This window comes from Corylus avellana, chromosome 7 (genome assembly GCF_965113065.1).
Source record: "Corylus avellana chromosome 7, dhCorAvel1.hap1.2, whole genome shotgun sequence".
Lineage (NCBI taxonomy): Eukaryota > Viridiplantae > Streptophyta > Magnoliopsida > Fagales > Betulaceae > Corylus > Corylus avellana.
In genome coordinates, this window is record NC_142496.1 from 23,108,756 (window position 1) to 23,127,812 (window position 19,057).

Genomic DNA, 19,057 nt, shown 5'->3' on the forward strand with positions numbered 1-19,057 from the left:
CTCATTTATCTCACGAGTCACGCCTCCCTCTCCCTCAACCTCACTCTACACCACTCCCGCTTAGCGTCCACCGGAGCTCCGATCACAATGTTTGTTTATTTCTCTCTTTCGCTCTCTCTCTTTCATTATCTCTCTTCTACTCTCCAATCATAAGTTCTTTTCAGTCTCGTTGAAATCTTCATAATCACTTCCACAAACCAAACGATTGTTATATGCCAAAGCCACACAGAGAGTTTGAGAGAAATGAGGGAGATTAGGGCTGTTAAGTGAGCGAAGTGTCTTGCGAGCAAGCTCGGGCTCGGCTCGAATATTAAATGAAGCACTTCTTGAACACAAATCCTGGCTCGAATATTAAACAAAGCAAGCTCGGCTCGTATAAGGCTCATCTCGCTTATTAGGCTCGGCTCGTATATTTTTTATTAAGTAACAAATAACAATATATAATCAACATTACTCATTTATTCAATAATAACAAATATATTATATACCTTTGTTTTTTTTTTTTTTGTTATTTATGTATATGTGTGTATATATATTATATGTTTTTATATTATATATATATATTATATATATATAATATAAAAACATATAAGAAATATATGATATTATCATTAATCATTTTATCATGTGATATAATCATATAGTACAACCACGCAAGTTATTGTGTCATTTAATACAAATATTATAATTAGATAGTTTATACTTTGGAAATTGAAATCATATATATCACATAATCATTAATCATTATATAATTATATAGTATATATGTATAAGTTATTGTGTTATTTAATCAATACATTATAATTATATACTTTATTCTTATAAAACATATATGACGTATCACATGATCTTAGATCTAAGATAATATTAATATTAATTGTGAGATAATATGATCATAAAATTTAAATATGAGTGTACGACCATTAGATCATATGAATTTATTACTTAGAGTTTGAGTATTACTATTAGATTTAATGATTAATAATTAAGTAACTTATGTGTTTCTTATAATTTATACATTATAAATTTATAATCACAATTTGCGGTAAGTAAAAACTTAACAATTTGAATTTAAATCATATATCATGAATCATGATAATGAGAACATATAATATAAGTATATAAGTTATAACAATTAACATTGACCCATTACTCATATAAATTAGATAATGATACAATCATGTAACCATATAAGTATATAAATGTTTACATATAAGATTCAATATATATTAATATTGACATTATATACTTGACCCGAGTTAAGCATTAACATTTTAACATATTAACTAAATAATACTATATGTAATTTGATAATAGTGATTAGTGTGTGTGAGTGTGTGACATAAAGCGTTTTACGTAGTGATTTAAAAAATACTTAATTTAAAATAAGAAAAAAAAAAATACGCGATTGAAAAAAAACACAATTTTTAAAATTGTAATTATTAAAATTGAAATAACAAACTGACCCTAAATAATACTACATAACACAATTTTTATTCATAATTCCTAAATTTTGAATTTTGATTGAATTTAATAATTTAATTGAATTTGAATTTGATCTATGGTATATAAGTGTAATCGTAGCCGTCCAAAATGTTTTGATGATCTAATAGCCGTTGGATGATATTAATGGATGACAGCTATCAAGCATTTACTAAGAAGAATGTATATGGTGTAATAGAGCCATCGTAAGCTTGCCTTGTTTGATCTAATCTGACGAGTAATATTAAATGTTGAAAACGAATATATAATCGATGGATCATATTGAACAAGCACACCAGATCTAAGTAGAGACAGCTACATGGGATAATAAGCTTTTGGTAAAACGAATCCAATCGTTGATATTTAAAATTTAATTATTTTTCCAAATCCAACGGTTGCAAATTAGAGAACCCAAATTTAACCTAAATCTATCTTCTCTGATCTCTTTTTTCTCCATTCTCTCGACTCTCCTCTCACTGTCTCCATCATACTCCACGCCTCCTATCTCTGTTGCCGCTCGGCCCGCTCCTACGACTCCCCCAGTGCCCCCAACAGCAACCACGACCACCACCACCACCGCAGCAACCACACACCTTGACGCCTGGCTGAAGCTGAACGGCTCGTGTCCGCTTTCCAGGAACTTACCACTGCCAACCCCGCTGTCCACGCCGCCCTCGGAGGTCGTTTCACTCTCGCAGACTCGCAGTACGCCGTGGATCGGAGGCGGAGGAGGTGATAAGATTTGTGGGTTTTTCTTTTCTTTTTGAGTTTTTTTTTTCTCCGTTTCTTCTTGGGTGGTGGGTGGTTTGGGGTTTTGTTACACGGGTGGTTTTTTTTTTTAAATAAAAAATAAAAACCACAATGGAAGTTCAGGTGTGATTTTTTATCATTAAAGGGAGCATGATAATGGTATGATTTTAAGAATGTTTTTGACATTCCAAGGAGAATGAAAGTACCTCCCAAAGGAATAATTATTTGTCAAAAATGGACGACATCCTGGGCCCTGGCTAGTTTAGTAGTTTTAGATGAACAATGATTTTTCTTTTTTGGATGACTAGATGAATGGCTTTTCTGCTTGCCAACTTTCTGGTATTCTTAGTTGTAATATGAAGACCTTGTTGTTTATTGATGGTTTAGGTTGTGATTGCTGAACAAAGATGTCCATATTCAAAATTGGCACAGTTCATGAAGTTTTGTTGTATTACAGCTGCATAAGCTGTGTTAATTCAGCAGTTTTGAGTTTTATTTGCAGTTTCCCTTCTTTATTGTTAAAGTTTTAATTAAACATTAATGGATGCTGATGATGTTATAAGAGATTGATTAAACAAAAAAAAGATGTTATAAGAGATTGATTAAACGAAAAAAAAGATGTTATAAGAGATGGGTTAAGGTGAGCTTTTCATTTTCCTTTTCAATCTTTAGTATTTTAAGGTGCAAAATATTCTGTATGGATGATTTTTATAATTTAATACACTTAAATTAAAAAAAAAAAGAAAAAGAAAAAACAGAAAATCGAGCTCGAGCTCGAGCAAAATAGACGAGCTTGAGCTCGAGCTCGAACAGGGTTCCAACCCTGTCGAGCCGAGCTCGAGCAGCAAAGTCGGGCTCGACTCGAGCTTGAGCCTAGCCCAAAAATAAACGAGCCGAGCCTAGACAGCCCAAGCTCGGCTCGTTTACACCCCTAAGGGAGATGGAGGCATTCAACCCGACTCACCCAACCCGAAACCCGACGGATAGGGTTCATTATATTCGGGTTTCAGGTAGATTTCTTAAAATCTTTGGAGTCGGGTTGGGTTTCAGAAAAGGCCGAAAGCCAACCCGTGCCCACGCCTTTGTGGGACAAAAAAAAAGAAAAATCATATGTTTGTTTGTATTTGTATTTTTTGTTCTTAAAATAGAAATACATTAAAAAAGAATTTTTAAAGACTCACAATGCGACGCACGAAAAGAGTGTTTGTTTTGGAATACAACCCACGACTCACAAACACTCGTCCACGGCGCCGCGCTTACACTGCAGGAAAAAATGGCGGGAAAGATTGGCGCCAAAACCCTGCAAAACACCGATTTTTCAGTGGCTCTTGGTCTATTTAAACGCATCCCATATTATACTTTTCACCCTCTAAAACCCAGTTTTTGGCAGATACTACCATACCCATCTCGTCACCGTGCTTTAAATTTGGCTACAATGGCGCACTCAGATCTCGAAAGCAACAGCCCTCCCGAAATCAAAGAGCCTTTGCTGAAGATCCCCAAGTTGGACCAAAACGGCGTCTCCGCCGCTGACCCCTCGTTGCTCCTGAGAGTGAAAAAGCTCTCCGAGAAAGCGGTTTTGCCTTCGAGAGCCTCTCCTCTCTCCGCAGGCTACGATCTGTCCAGGTTGAAATAATCCACGATTTTCTGCTGTTTCATGAATGAAAACATGTGGTTGAATCTGATTGTTGATGGGTATTCATATTTGTGCAGTGCAACAGAGACAAAGGTACCGGCGAGAGGAAAAGCCCTGGTTCCAACTGACTTGAGCATTGCAATTCCTGAAGGAACATACGCTCGCATTGGTGAATCCTCTCTCTCTCTCTCTCTCTCTCTCTCTCTCTCATTTTCTTTTTGTTGGGTTTTCTTTTTCTGTTGTTTAATGAAAAGAGTTTGTGTGGATCTGTAGCGCCGAGATCGGGCTTGGCGTGGAAGCACTCGATCGATGTGGGTGCGGGTGTGATCGATGCTGACTACAGGGGTCCAGTTGGGGTTATACTGTTCAACCATTCCGATGTCGATTTCGAGGTGAAAGCAGGCGACAGGATCGCGCAGTTGATTATTGAGAAGATCATGACGCCCGATGTGATGGCGGTTGAGGATTTGGACTCGACCGTGAGAGGCGAGGGTGGGTTCGGATCTACTGGCGTATGAGTAGTTCTTCCAGTCCTATTAGTTACTTTGCTTCAGCCATGTTCTGGTTTTTTTGTTTCTTAGTGACAAGGATCAGGGACTCGTCGGATTTTATTATGTGTAATTTCGTCGAACAGATAGTGAGCAAGTGCTGTGGTATTGCTTGCTAGCATCCTTAATGGAAATTAACAGGTTTCATTTGTACAATATTGTTTTCAATGCTTAAACATTTACGACATCACAACTAACTGACACTGATTGGCCTAACTCAAAGTACTCTCAAATCTTTATCCTGCAAATTAAGCTTTTGTATAGCTAGACTGAATCTCCCAGATGTAGGTTTTTTTTTTTTTTTTTTTTCTCCCTTTCTGATCAACTATTGATCCACAGAAGTGGGTGTTTTTCTTTCTGAGCAATTAGAGTTTCTATTGTCTTTTCTTTGTTTCTTTTAACATGATTATGGTTTCCCAAGTGTAAGTGTTCATCAGAGTCTCATACAAATGACCCGGCCAGAGAATTGGGTTTTTAAACGTAGAGAAATGTTGAGACTTGCCAAAAAATTTCTTAAAATTTGTTCTCTAAATGACATGTCACAATTCTATGAAATTTATTTATTATTTTGAAAATTTTGGAGATTGTGACACAATTTAGAGAGTAAATTTTGGAGAATTTTTGGAAAGTGTTGCATTCTCAACTGTACTCTTTAAATTATTGTCATTTGCATCATTTGTATGGCAATGAGAAATTGCCATCCAGAATCCATATCCATCCATCCATGCATTTGTGTGCGTGCAGGGTGCACAATATGAAAAATTTGCACACGCCAAGAAGGGCGAATTAGGAGCATGAAGATACTGAAAAGCTTCTCAATCTGAATTGACCATATTCATCACACAACTCATCTACCAGAACATTGAAATCCAAATATAAGGTTTATTGGGGCCTTTAAGGGCAATCCCATCTTTCAAGTAGTCTCATCTTAATAACCACTCAGAAAAAGCCTCATCTTCATAATTAAAAGTGGATATTAACCCATTTTTCGAACTTGAGACACCAAGGAGCAGTTTAAACAGAGCAAAGACGTTGTAAAAAACATGTGCATAACATTAGCAAACTCGCATGAAAACATTAACAAAATTGCATGGATTGGTACCAATTATTATGCTGATATCATCAGCTCATCTTACTTTGAAGTTGACAATAAGTTAAAAAGTGAATATCCACAAGTATGAGGTTGATACCATGAGGTCTCCTCACTTGAAAAGCCAAATGTTAAGCAATTATATCCTTGGTAGAAGGGTAGGAGGATCAGAAGGGATATCTGCAGTAGCCTGCAAATAGGAAAGACTTTAGTTACAGTGCCAGATATACAACAAAACCCGTCTAAAAACTGTAGGATGATGATTTTCTATACCTTTAAATATCTAGTTAACAATGTTGTAGTACTAAAGTTAAAGCCCTCCACTGGTTCCCCTTTTGTGCGAGACGCATGTAGTTGCTTTCTGACTTGAGTAGCCAGTGACTGCATTCACGAATATGGCCCGGATATGATAAGGAATGTGGAAAATTTGGTAAAATTTGTATTGCTAAAAAAATGGCAGTAAAGGCTACTATCAGAAACAAAGAACAAATTATTTTATCTTACAACAGCAAGCTTGTGTGGTAAGGGAACAATATGATAAGGTTTCTTAGGTAATACGTACCTTCCCTAACTCCACTCCCCACTGGTCGAAAGAATTGATACCCCATACAAAACCTTCCACAGCAATTCTGTGTTCATAGATGGCCAACAACTGCAGAACACAGGCAAGAAATTGTAGTATTAGCCCAAAGAAGCAGTTTACATTTACCACCTCGCAAGAAAACAAAAAGTACTATTTCATCCATCTAACAAAATTAAATTAATTAATACATTTAATTAAAAAATGCTTTAAGTTATGAATTATATGATTACATCTCCAATCACTTTTTGCATGCAAGACATGTACATAAGTATATGAGACCATGCACAGAATTTTCAGGATATAACCAATCCATTCTCTAAGAAATTAATAATGCCATAAAACATGTGCATACTCTATTTACACTGGGGCATCTCTACTCACCGTGGAACAGACGTAGCACAATGTTCAACCAAATACTGTAAAACAATGAATTGTAACTAAAATAATAGCATGTAGGCAATGCACTCATATATGAAAATGCAAATTCGTTTTCCAACAAATAGAGGTTAGTAGTAATATTTTGGATGCAAAAGCAGTTATCAAGGGGGCTGTGATCCAATTATGCAAATGAGTTTCTATAGGCTCAACAAAAAACCAATCCATGAAATGTTCTACAACCACAGTGAGAGATATAAGTAGACAGTTTCTATGCTTGGTATGACGGTTGCATATCCACTATGATCAAAGAAGTTCATTCATACGCAAATTTCCATTTGTAGAAATTCAAGCATTTAATTATGCACAAAATCTCATTTGACCATCTAACTTCACATGTGACACTCCGATGCAGAGAAAGCATCAGAAGTTTCCTATCTCCTTCAGTAATTTGAACAATCACGCATGAAATGTTCATTGAAGAATTAAGAAAAAGTAAAAAATCTCAAACCTGTCCAATATTGTAAGCATTTAATGATGGAAGCAGAAGGCTGAGAGAAGGTCTATTGCCAGAGAAGGTCTGTGAAATATGAACCAATAGTTAGGAGTATTCATTTATCAGTTAGTCATGAAGATTAGTACAGAAGCAGAAAGAAACTCACTTTATGAGGAATAAGATGCGGCGGAACATTCTCTTTATGCAACTGCTCTGGGGTCTACATGGAAACATTATTTAATTAGATAGTTGTATTTATAAGCAGATGCTTCATCATAAGTCGGATGGAATTGCATGTCCCAGCAGTATGAGAAATTGCCATGATTTATTTGCTATTCATTTTTATTATTATATATTTTTGGACAAAGGACGGACATACATGAGAGAGAGAGAGAGAGAGAGAGAGAGAGAGAGAGGATAAGACATAACAAATTCAAAAATATATACAAAAACATTTTAAACCTGATAATGCAAATATATAATTTCAAAAATATATACAAAAAACATTTTAAACCTGATAATGCAAATTTATAATTTATAGATCATAAAAAAGACGGCTGTACAAGCTTGCAAACTTAATTTACAGAAAAAACAAAACAACATTTTTTCTCCTATTTCCTTTTGGTTGATTGGGGGATGGGGTGGTAGACAATAGTTAAGAACACTTCATTCTCTGGAATACTTTTAAATGATACATTAAAAGAACATCCCTGACAGGAGAGCGCATAAAACTTACCTTCCCATACGCAAGGGCATCAGGCTGTGCAAAAAAGTTTGACATGAGCTCGTCGTGGTTACTCACCACCTCGCCTAAAATAAAATGAATCCAATATCACATACCGAAAATCAATGCATGACAATATGAATTCAAGGAGTAGTGCTAAACATCACATCGGTATGAGTGAACAGTACTCACACTGGGTGGTGTGGCACCTAGGATTTAAACTTTTTTAATGTTTTTAATTTTTTTTTCTTTTTTTTTTTTTGAAATCCTAGGTGACACACCACCCATAGTGAGTACTGCTCACTCACACCGGTGTGGTGTGTAGCACTACTCTCAAACAAGCCATAAAAAAAAAAAAAAAAAATGATCCAACAAGATTGGTGTTAGATACCTTTAAGGTAAACAGGTTGCTGGCTCCTCACAATACCAATAAAATCACAAGGAATAACACGTCCCTGGAAGTTCCAAAAAAATCATTTAACAAATTTTGTAGGCTAAAGACAACGTAATTTGTAGTAAAGCTCAGTTATGTGAGACTCAGGAAATAAAAAATAGAGTCCAATATCACTCACATATGAGAAAAGTTAAATTCAAATCTCTAATACATTCTGGTTCATTGTGTGACATTGTGTGAAAACAAGTGTGCAGTTAGATTAATACAGGTAGTACTCACATCTTTAAAAAATAAATCATAAAAATAGGCAAGGATATTGAAATCTAATCTAGACAGCCATAACTAAGGCTGTCCAACGCATCTTTTTTTTCCCCTCTTTTTTGCACAATATCAAGTTATCGTCACATTTACATAGGGGGGCCTTTTTGTGCCTTCCTAATCCATCAGTGCCATATTTGAACAGAAATTGGCAACTTCGGCAGGGAACAATATCAAATAATTAAAACTGCGCTTGTTTTTTCCTCATATTTATTTATCAATTTATGCATATTAAAAAACATGTTTCCTATCAGATCTAGTATTTCCCACAAATCAACCAAGAATCCACAGGACATCATCATAATCATCTCAGTCACAAAAAAGTTATTTGTGTAGGAATGAAGTAGATAAAATGATAAGCTTAGATCACTTGGAATTTAACCACTTTGCATTGGCCTTCAACGTGTAATCCCTCTATACTTAAAAATAATTTCATAAGAGGAATAGAATATAAAAAATTCAAGGATTTAATTAATTAATTAATTAATTTATTTTTATAAGTATTCAAGGATTTGATGTAAATGATAATAACATGATTTTACCATCATTTTAAAAAGAAATGCCTAGATCACCTGGTGAATTAGCTGGTAAAAGCTGTGCTGACCATTTGTTCCTGGCTCACCAAAGTCAATTTCACCAGCCTCAAAAGGTAGTGGCACACCATCAATTGATACACCCTTGCCATTACTTTCCATGCTAACCTGAATTGCTTAAACTAGAAATGTATAAGAACATTTGAAGAGCAGCTCCCACAAATAATATGCAAGCAGAATCCTGTCAAATACCTGCCTGTTGAATGTGTGGGGCAAACTTCTCAAGGGCTTGGGAATAAGGTAAAATGGCCTGGAGGAATACCAAAATTCTCAATGTTACCCAACAGCTAAGAAAGAGAACATAGAAAATGCTTATAAGTGGGAGTTGAAAATAAAGTCTAGGGCAGATGGTTAGTACTTACTCTTGCAGGATGTCCAAGAAATGAAACATTCCAAATGCTCAGCAAACCTAAAAGCACCTGAAGCACCAACACAATGTTATTGAACATGTCATCACTAATCCAATAGTGCAATATTGAATATAGCTTTTGGAAGGTCATCAGGATAATCTACTCCCCTCAAAAAGAGAAAAATTCGTAAATGCAGTGCACCCCAATAGATCTATCCTACGCTATATCCAGTGGGTGAGACAGGAGTATAACAGTACTTAAAATCTGCAATATTAGGGCACTTACAGGTATATTTTCCTCATATGGTGCGTTGAAGAAATGTTGATCAATATATGAGGCTCCCATTAAGAACCTTTAATTAAGAAAATATAATTTAAATCAAGTAAATGACAAAATTATGTCAAATCTTTCTAAGATAAATGTCAGAGCATTTCAAAGGTATAAATCATTGGGAATCAAAGCAAGCAGCAAATTTTAGCAACTAAAATGTGAAAAAAGTAATAAATTAACTTGTATAGTCTATAGAAAGCACAAGAAGTTCCAATTCATGATAAATAAAATGCATGAACAAAGAAACAAAATCTTATCAAATATTTTATAAAACAGCAGTAGGCATTTCACATTAGTTAGTACTCTTTAATAGGTTCTTTTGTTTGAGGAAAATACATGCCACTTCAAATGTTACAAAAAGAATGTAGGATAAGATTTTGCTTCTTTGTGACATATATTTCTTTATGTCACAAAATTAAGAAGTGCTTCCTATTGATGAAGTGCTTGCAAAAAATTTAAAGAAATTATAAGTTACGTACTGCTCAACAACTGAGAACCCGTATTGGAGAGATAATGGCAACACTCCAACAGCACTGCAAACTGCAGCAGCAATTAAATTACCAATTGACCAATAGATTAGCCATAAATGCCTCCAAGGAAAGGCAAATAACTTACCACTATAGCGGCCACCAACCCAGTCCCAGAATGCAAACGCATTATTAGGATCAATGCCAAACTTCTCCACAAGCTGCATGAGAATCAAACAAAAATTAAGATGAGGTCAGCTATATTTATGGATTTTACAAAATCACATGCCTAGGGAGAACAAAAGAAAATTTTAGCCACATCCATAAGAAATGCTAAAAGGGAGGAAAATACATTGGCCAATCTCAATACGTTTGCTAAACATTTGATTTCATTCAGTTATCATGGCAGATCTTTAAAAAATTGTAAATTTTCAGACTGAATTGGTTTTCTAATTGTTGTAGGGCCTGTCTGAGCCATCCTCAATAAAGGTATGTGAATGTCCACCATTTACTAACCCATGAATCTATACATATACTTATAGGCACACGCACACGCATGCACATGCACACACACACACTGTGCGCGCGCACACACACACAACACACGCGCACACGCTCGCGCGCACACACAAGTAAAGAAAAGCTGTAAAATAGGGGACTTCACAAAGGGGGTTCTTTTGCAGAATATATGTTTAGCATGACCAACGGAAAACAGATCATGCTAAACATACATTTTGCAAAAGAACCCCCTTTGTGAAGTCCCCTATTTTACAGCTTTATTTTACAAGTGTGTGTGGGTGTGCGTACATGTGTGGGTGCGTGTGAGTGTACGTGTGTGCCTATAAGTATATGTATAGATTCATGGGTCAGTAAATGGTGGACATTCACATACCTTTATTGAGGATGGCTCGGACAGGCCCCACAACACGCCCACCCACCCACACACATGCACCGCCCGCCCACACACGCGCGCACACATAAATATACAAGTAAGGTAAAGCTGTAAAATAAGGGACTTCACACACACACATACAAGTGAAGTAAAGCTGTAAAATAGGGGACTTCATAAAGGGGGTTCTTTTGCAGAATATATGTTTAGCATGACCAATGGAAAACAGACAGTAACAAATATATAAAGATTGTGGTGAAGCAGATGCTTAATCACTCAAACAAGAGATGCAAGGATATGATAATACCGTAAGGTTAGTACTAACTGCCACCATATGCTTTGCAACTGCAGAAGGCCTGAAAAGAAAACATTTTCAATCATGTACCAGTCTCAAATTCATTCTTAAGCTTTCTTTTTGAATTATTTCCAGTATCTTCCAAGTTCCATACTAATTCACATATATTATCAAATCTGGAACTTCAGAATCCCAAAACAACCACTACACCCATATCCTTGAAGTACTACTATCATAGATCACTAACCCAAGAGCAGCTGAAATCCATTCCCTAAGAGTTCGAGCATTCAACATAGTTTCAGCTGTTGTAAAAGTCTTTGAAACCACCACAACTGCATATATCAAAAGAAAAATAAAAGAGCCTAGGTTACACATAAATAGTGAAACATAGTGATGTTAATGAGAACCCAAATAGAGCTTAGGTTACTCTTAAATAGAATTACTTAGGTAGATAAATAAACCAAATATTTTCATTTACCAAGGGTAGTTTCAGGGTTTAATCCCGTGATATTTCTAGCAACATCAATAGGATCAACATTTGCAAGACTGTAGGCAGATGAAAATAGAAGGTTAGCTTTATAATAGAAATAAAATAGTTCAACATTATAGCATTTAACTATTCTACATTGAATTCATAATCATAAACCAAAGCAAAACACCCCTCAAACCTACCATCACAACAAACACACAGACACACGTCACGTTTTGCTTAAGTGGAAGAACAAAATTCACCATTTTCATTCCTAAGTCCTATGAAATACTTTTAAAATCCCTAGCAAGCACATGCACAATTTCACTATAATCAGCCTTCTCAGACAACACTAGAAATATCACTCTCTCTCTCTCTCTCACACACACACACACACACACACAAAACTAAGGCCTTTAAAAGAAGATTCATACGACCAGAATTTTTGTTCTTCATTACTCATGATATTATAGTGAAACATGAATACTTACAAACGAAGCTGGCGTCCCCTTGCAGATTCGATAGCCCCTGGATCCGTAAGATGCAAACACTAAACCATGAACATGTTGACTGTACAACAAGCTTTTTAAAGATTTCACAAGGAAAAGAACAAAACTATCTTCAAAAAGATAAGACTGCATAATGGTGGTGCAGATTTATAAAGGAATACGACGTCCAACCTGTTTGAAGAGCAGTGTGCACAAATAGAGGACCTAAGAAGCTGCCACCAATACCAATAGCAACGACATCCTTAAGTGCTTTTCCTGTTGCTCCGACCTACCACAATTTCCCTCTTACTCAACAATTCACACATTTCATGTCCAAATTAGATACTAAATAACAGCAGTAGATTACCCAAGAACCATTGCGGACCCTCTCAGAAAACTCCTGGATCTTGTCCAAAACTTTCCAGACCTCCGGGATCACATTCTTCCCATCACTCAGCATAACATAATCTCTTGAACCACGAAGAGCTACATGAAGTACTGACCTATTCTCTGTGCTGTTTATCTGGAGTGCCACCAAAAAAAGATGCAAAAGTAAACAATTTTTCTTTAGGCTTTGGGGGGATTTGAGGGGGAAGAAGGCAAACTTGACCAAGAAAGATAATACAACTCACATGCTCCCCACTGTACATGCGTTCGATCTTTTCTTTGAGATGTGCGGCCTACATTAAGACAAGGATAACAATGATTAAAAGACCATATAATCAATATCCCAGAAACTTAATGGCTCAGATACACACCTCTGCCAACTTGAAGAGCTTATCCATGGTTTTAAGAGTGACGCGCTGCCGTGAGTAGTCCAATAACACCTTATCGAACTCTCTATAGAGGATATACACAGTAAATTGTTATTGACAGAATTGCAATTAACTTAATTACAATAATCCAATATTCATCTCTTTACTCCATGTTTCACCCATTGCTCTTAACAATGAGATAACGATATTAACATAATCATAGCATCTAAAAGTCCAATGGAGAATCATACACTGTCATTGACTTGCATCGGTCTGCATCGCTCATCAAATCACGTAAATGAGTCTTCTTAATCTCCTCAACATGAGCCTACATAATAAAACATATCATACACAGATTTTATGATACATTCAGAATACACTTTGCCTTAGTATCGGCTTGTCCAAAAAAAAAAGCCCAAGTATCATTCCAGCTACCTTCAAGTCCTTCCAAGCCTCGGTGTCAGAGATTAGAGTGGGTGAAGCCATTTGAAATTACTATGTAAAAGCACTCCACAACCAAAACCTGTTCCAAACAGTGTTATTATAATTGAGTACATTAGGAACAGATCGGTGACAAAGAAAGCTGTGGAAGAAAAGGAGTTATATAGACCATGCAATCCCACAAGGATTAAAGGAGTCCTTATCTTCATAATTCATCGTTTTTCTTTGTCCAAAACAATCTCAAGGCAATTCCACAGTTATTTCTTGAATCAAATTTTGTATATTCATCATATACTTGTCACAAGATCATCCCTTATAGGTGGACCAAATCTCATTACCTCCTTTTGATTGTTGCAAAGGCTGCCAATAGCAATCTATTTCGTTTAGAAAAAAAAAAAAAAGAACTCCTTTATGACACAGTGAGGTATACTGTTCAGTAGGGCGGCAAATCTGATTTAGTCAAACTCCGATAAACAAAATCGTTGAAATCAACGATATGAACTCAGCAAAAAATAAAATCAATTCAATAAAAATCATTGCAGCTGATGATTACAAGTACAAGACAATTATACAATAATTAAACTTGGTTCAAAGAAAAACTGATTACCGATTTTGATGGTGGAGAACGAATAAAAGCAAGAAGCAATAAATCGAATCGGAGCAACGACAAGAAAAGCTGAAAAAGAATTGGAATTGGGAAGTGAGAGAGAGAGCGTTACCTGAGGGAGAGTTGCGCTTAGTTTATACGGTGGAAGTTGACACTCGTAGCGAGAATAGGAGAGGATGTGGGGTATGGTAGGGTATATCCTTGTGATCCTGATGAGATGCTCAGGCTCGAGGTTGTATCTAATCGAACGTCGCCATTCAAAACACTTTTCCCGTTTGCTTTTCAAAAATGGAAAAGGACATTCCGTTGCCGGGAATCGAACCCGGGTCTCCTGGGTGAAAGCCAGATATCCTAACCGCTGGACGACAACGGAATTCTTGTTCAATTGTGACTAAAAAATAAAATTTATAATATCAAATTAAAGAGATAAATCATAGTTTCTGACATTGTGTCACAGAAGTCAAGTGAAGGTGTTGGACTTGTTGGTATGTTATGAGGTGTTTGCACAAGTATGAATCAATAAAGCATGCTGAAAAATTATAATCAACAAATTTTTTGTTGTGAGGCTCGAGTTGAACTTACCCCAAATGAATAATCCTGTTACGTGCTTCCAAATAAGCATGAAACATAACTCTAATCCAAAGCATGACATGATTAGTAATAATACAAACATTTTCTTAGCCATATGCTGGAATTTCCTTTTTGTATTTAAAAACAACCCCCCCTCCCCCTCCCCCAAAAAAAAAAATAATAATAAAAATCCCCTTCTCCAATGATTCAAAGTGGCGGATGCATTGACACAATGCATGGTAGAATGTCATTTTTTTTCCCTCAAGGAAAAATAATAATAATAATAATAATTTCCTGTTATCCAATGATTTGATTTGTAGGGACTAGGGAAGGGAGTGAAGCATGGGTCCCCGTGATTATTATCAAAAGAGTATATTTATACACTTAATTACAATAGATCATGTAACCTATCTAACTATAGTTTAAATTCAAACATTCAAGCAAACAATATCTAGCAACTGCAGTGTATCAAATAAACTTGGTTGTTGAGATAGTGTTGGAGGTTGATGATGTGGCTGTTAACAGTGTCATGCTTCCTGGAATTTTCGTTATTTTTTTTGTCACATTAGATATTTGCAGAACAACATCATTTTTTTAAAGAAAAAAAAGGACATTCCGGAATATCTTGTTTGCCAATCAACAAAATACGTTCTTGATGAGGTGGATGGTACTGTGGTATTGGTAAAGGAAAATGTTAAGGTCACAACATAAATTTAATTTATGACCAATTTCTCTCCTACATGTCATTTAAAAAAAAAAAAAAAAAATTGATAGAGAGAATTTTGGGAAAAAAGACAATTTGTTTGGTTTAAAATTCAATTTTCTTTTACACATAGGAGAGAAGTTGGCCATGAGTTGGATTTGTGTCGTGTTCGTATCAAACCTCATTGGTAAAATGAAGTTATGAATGTTAATTTGTGTTTGTGTGTCGGGTTTAGATTACGTCGAACTAAATCCTAAATGAAGTATCAATTCATGAGAAATGATAGAGATATAACTTTAGCCCAATTTTTATCTTATGTGGTCATTTAAAAATAAATAAAATTATGAAGTAATAACATCCTATGTGGGTTTTTTTTTTTTTTTTTTTTTTAAATGGTCATTATTCAGAAGAAAAATATCTTTTTTTTTTTAAAAAAAAATACCAAATAAAAAATGACCACATATGATATTATTACTTCAGAATTTTTTTGTTTGTTTTTTTTTTTTTAAAATGACCACATAAAAAAAAAATTAAAAAAAAAAAAGTTGAGCTGAAATTGTGTTTCTATCATTCCTCTTAATTCATTGAGTCCTAAAGTGAAGTTCAGGTTCAATGACAGTCATTCAAAGACAACGGGCTTATACTGCAATTTTCAATCGTGTAGGAGAATAATTTTTTTTTCAAATGTAAACGGTTACGTGCCTTTAAGGTGCTTATAATTATAAAAATACATTGACATGGGCCGTTCACCCAATCTTTGCATTAAATACCACAAATAAGCTGCTTGGAGAAATACACTCTCTTTCATAAAGAAGACAGAAGGGGACGCTTTAAACTGAGATAATTCCCACCATAAACAAATAGAAAAAAGAACGGCCATAGTTGTGCCTGTACATGTGTCATTCTAGAGGTTCTTGATTCTTCACTTCACTTGGGATTTCTCCACTGGTCACCTCAGTGCATGAACTGCCATCACATTCTCTGAACAAGTGTCTAGCAACTTTCAAGCCTCAACACTTTCTCGGAAAAAACTTGTTTGGCTAGCGCTGTTGTGTTCCAGCTCTCATCAATTAGTCTAAGGACAGAATCATAATTCTGATTACTCAGAAAAAGAACAAAGTTAAAAAGAAAAAAAGAAGAAAAAGGAATATGAAAATTGAAATCTATTCCCACCATTCATAGTCCATTGTTATACTTTCACTGGTCCATAGTCGCCAATCCTTGCTGCTGGACTGGGCCGGGCATCAGCTGTACTCAGTATTTGAGGTACTGACATGCCTCCGGAGATGACAATTTCTGCACCTCCCATGACAATCAAACCCGTTTTAGTTAAACATTCATATCAGAAAAAAAAAAAAAACAAAAAAAAAAGGGGGTCGATTTCTATGTTTAAAATCATACCAATTCCTTCTCGAACTGACAGACTGGGCCTAATTATGTCATTGGAATTAATGAGAAAAATATCTCCTAGATAAAGGTGGTTGGTGGGCACATAAACACAGCAGAGTTCTTCATCGCCCATGCTTCTCTGAAGAACAACTGTAGACGTGATGAATCCAAACGCATATTCTCCAACACGAGGGTGCCTTATGATAGCTACTTCCTTGAAGGCATTAGAAGTCTGATCTGTAAGGTAATGCCCAGATGAGTGAGTATGAGCTTCAAAACCCAAATGCCAAGAGCGTAAATATATTGATATGTATATTTACCAGGCGATATTGCAGCACTTATTTGCTTAGAGGCAGCATAGATGTAGCTTACAAGTGGCATTTTCTTAATGAACCATTCCCCAAGAGTAAGAACAGAAGCACCCAACCACGATGACATGAAAATACCAATTAAGAATATGAAAGTGATGGAGGTCACGAATCCAAGACCTGCAGGTTATCTAAATTATGCACATGTTGAAAACTAAAATAATAGCACATGGCATGAAATATTCAACTCAATTGACTTGGTTAAGCAAGCACTCCCTGTAACAAGAGTTAAAACTATGTTTCCCTCCATCTCGGTAAAGAATGAAGTATATTTGCCTTCCTCAGATGAATTAGCATTGCCTTTAAAGTTGTATTTTGACTATTTGATGTAATAGAACCCAATCAAATTGATCTTAACAAGTTATAACCATAAAAAGTTCAAGTCGTCCCAATCCTCAAAAAACTGCTAAAACACAGAATAAGTAAATTTACTCACCAAAAATATTGATCCCTAGATGATTATAGATCGGGGAGAAGAAACCATCCACAAAATGAACGAAACCCCAAGTGATGTAGAATGTAATGGCTATCGGAAGAAGAATGACACTGCAAACAATATAAGATTTTCATGGAACATATCCAAAAGATTTTCATGTTACATACTTCATTGTTTATTTATGTTCAAGCTCAATTTAGATAATATCATAGCAATTAAACAATGACCTCCAAACTTAAGTATTGAGAAAGCAATGACTCTATAATCATGGTGACAAAAGCTCATTTCGTTTTTGGTTATAATACCTTTGTTTTGCAACGGGTCTATTATATACCAAGAACAGCAAAGATGGGTTTCTTAGTGCACACTTGGTCTACCGGTTTGAAAAAATTGTGATTTAAAACGCACTAAATGAAAACACGATTTATAGAAATGCAGTTAAATGTCCAAAAAACCTGTAAAAGAGTGTTGCTTTTGCGATTTTAAAAACCACCTCTTATTTACAATTTGAAAATGTTGATTTCCGTTTTTTCAAAAACACTCTTAAACATAACACTTTCAGTAATTTTGTTTAAAAACGCATTTTGACATGAGAAATCACGGGACCAATCACACTCTTATACTTGTGCTTTCCTCAACAGGAAAGTGCAGATCTACTGCCGTATGGTGGAAGTGTGTTTCGTTTCAATAACCATTCATTGGCAGAAGTGCCATATTGGCTTAGGAATTTGACAAAATAGTACCACCATTTAGTTACAAAGTACATGCAACTGGGGAAGTATTATTAAAACTTGTGGACCTATCCAATAAATACTACACCAAATGCCCCGAAAGGCCAAACCCCCAAAACTTGATGCAAAGATCATCCAAAAGAATTAACATAAGGAGCTTACCATCCGCTCATAAACTTCTTGGAGGCCCAGCTGCGGATGACTTTAGAAAATGCCTACACAGCAAACAAACAATAATTTGTTTATATAATTGTCAAGGAGTCGTCAGCAATGGCACATGCTCCATATATTGGAGTTTCACGCATGATAGAATCTCACATATAACATATCGTTGGGTTATCGTAACGATTGTCACATATTGTTGATCAAATGTAAATTCCACACGAACAATAATCCAAAAGGCCCAAAACTCTATACGATATACATGTACCTCTTTCAATCAGTAGATCCATACGTGATAATACAAAATTGAGACAAAAGAAACTGAAATTGCGGAGGAATTACTAGTTTTTTCACAGAACAGAAGCTAATAAAAGAGAGATTGAAACGAGACCTCTCTGCCGGAGTGATGATGCGAGGAGGCAACCGCCGGAGAGGACGAAGGGGACGAAGATTTGGAGCCTCCATTTTCGATAATTCCCGCTACGGGAATCAGGAGCTCCAGATCTCTCACCCTCTCCCTCTCCCTCTCCCTCTCTCTTTCCCTCTCCCTCTCCCACTCCCTCTCCTTCTCTCTCTCTCTCGTCGTCGTCGTCGCCATTTTCCTTCTTTCTCTTCGTA

General features: G+C 35.8%; 3 protein-coding genes and 1 non-coding gene across 7 annotated transcripts; 1 reads left to right on the forward strand and 3 right to left on the reverse strand.

Annotated features, from left to right (window-relative positions):
• Positions 1-1,932: 1,932 nt before the first annotated feature.
• On the forward strand, positions 1,933-4,572 carry DUT1 (DUTP-PYROPHOSPHATASE-LIKE 1). 3 transcript variants are annotated; one of them, XM_059597637.2, is made up of 4 exons: positions 1,933-2,226; positions 3,623-3,858; positions 3,946-4,037; positions 4,142-4,572. In XM_059597637.2, the coding sequence occupies exons 2-4, from the start codon at positions 3,668-3,670 to the stop codon at positions 4,384-4,386; spliced, it is 528 nt and encodes a 175-aa protein (XP_059453620.1). In that variant the 5' UTR covers positions 1,933-2,226; positions 3,623-3,667; the 3' UTR covers positions 4,387-4,572. The 3 variants fall into 3 exon arrangements, with proteins under 3 accessions (XP_059453620.1, XP_059453619.1, XP_059453618.1); XM_059597636.2 differs by having other exon boundaries at positions 1,933-2,214; XM_059597635.2 differs by lacking the exon at positions 1,933-2,226 and having other exon boundaries at positions 3,338-3,858.
• An 885-nt stretch (positions 4,573-5,457) lies between these two features.
• LOC132184377 (Sugar isomerase (SIS) family protein) lies at positions 5,458-14,406 on the reverse strand. 2 transcript variants are annotated; one of them, XM_059597995.2, is made up of 24 exons: positions 14,193-14,406; positions 13,468-13,555; positions 13,284-13,360; positions 13,036-13,117; positions 12,910-12,957; positions 12,645-12,800; positions 12,470-12,566; positions 12,281-12,317; positions 11,799-11,866; positions 11,568-11,652; positions 11,333-11,381; positions 10,285-10,357; positions 10,149-10,209; positions 9,625-9,691; positions 9,352-9,408; positions 9,186-9,239; positions 8,969-9,097; positions 8,076-8,139; positions 7,697-7,770; positions 7,127-7,180; positions 6,976-7,044; positions 6,069-6,158; positions 5,780-5,887; positions 5,458-5,696 (listed from the first exon to the last, which is right to left on the reverse strand). In XM_059597995.2, exons 2-24 carry the CDS (start codon positions 13,516-13,518, stop codon positions 5,646-5,648), a joined length of 1,701 nt encoding a protein of 566 aa, XP_059453978.1. In that variant the 5' UTR covers positions 13,519-13,555; positions 14,193-14,406; the 3' UTR covers positions 5,458-5,645. The 2 variants fall into 2 exon arrangements, with proteins under 2 accessions (XP_059453978.1, XP_059453979.1); XM_059597996.1 differs by lacking the exon at positions 14,193-14,406 and adding an exon at positions 14,081-14,164.
• On the reverse strand, positions 14,382-14,453 carry TRNAE-UUC (transfer RNA glutamic acid (anticodon UUC)). The gene has a single exon. It is a non-coding gene; the product is annotated as a tRNA-Glu (tRNA).
• A 1,608-nt stretch (positions 14,454-16,061) lies between these two features.
• On the reverse strand, positions 16,062-19,037 carry LOC132184379 (protein LIKE COV 1). The gene is made up of 7 exons (XM_088518569.1): positions 18,831-19,037; positions 18,440-18,492; positions 17,547-17,656; positions 17,063-17,230; positions 16,755-16,979; positions 16,527-16,649; positions 16,062-16,428 (listed from the first exon to the last, which is right to left on the reverse strand). The coding sequence occupies exons 1-6, from the start codon at positions 19,035-19,037 to the stop codon at positions 16,543-16,545; spliced, it is 870 nt and encodes a 289-aa protein (XP_088374695.1). The 3' UTR covers positions 16,062-16,428; positions 16,527-16,542.
• Between the last annotated feature and the right edge of the window lie 20 nt (positions 19,038-19,057).

Coding starts and splice junctions, on each gene's coding strand:
- DUT1 (XM_059597635.2), top strand. CDS start 3,506: ATGGCGGGAAAGATTGGCGCCAAAACCCTGCAAAACACCGATTTTTCA. Junction 3,859..3,945: donor GCAGGCTACGATCTGTCCAG/GTTGAAATAATC, acceptor ATATTTGTGCAG/TGCAACAGAGACAAAGGTAC. Junction 4,038..4,141: donor AGGAACATACGCTCGCATTG/GTGAATCCTCTC, acceptor GTGGATCTGTAG/CGCCGAGATCGGGCTTGGCG.
- LOC132184377 (XM_059597995.2), bottom strand. CDS start 13,518: ATGGCTTCACCCACTCTAATCTCTGACACCGAGGCTTGGAAGGACTTG. Junction 10,210..10,284: donor GGTTGGTGGCCGCTATAGTG/GTAAGTTATTTG, acceptor TTGCTGCTGCAG/TTTGCAGTGCTGTTGGAGTG. Junction 7,045..7,126: donor CGCATCTTATTCCTCATAAA/GTGAGTTTCTTT, acceptor CATATTTCACAG/ACCTTCTCTGGCAATAGACC.
- LOC132184379 (XM_088518569.1), bottom strand. CDS start 19,037: ATGGCGACGACGACGACGAGAGAGAGAGAGAAGGAGAGGGAGTGGGAG. Junction 18,493..18,830: donor ATCATCACTCCGGCAGAGAG/GTCTCGTTTCAA, acceptor TTTGCTGTGTAG/GCATTTTCTAAAGTCATCCG. Junction 16,650..16,754: donor GTCAGTTCGAGAAGGAATTG/GTATGATTTTAA, acceptor TGGGAGGTGCAG/AAATTGTCATCTCCGGAGGC.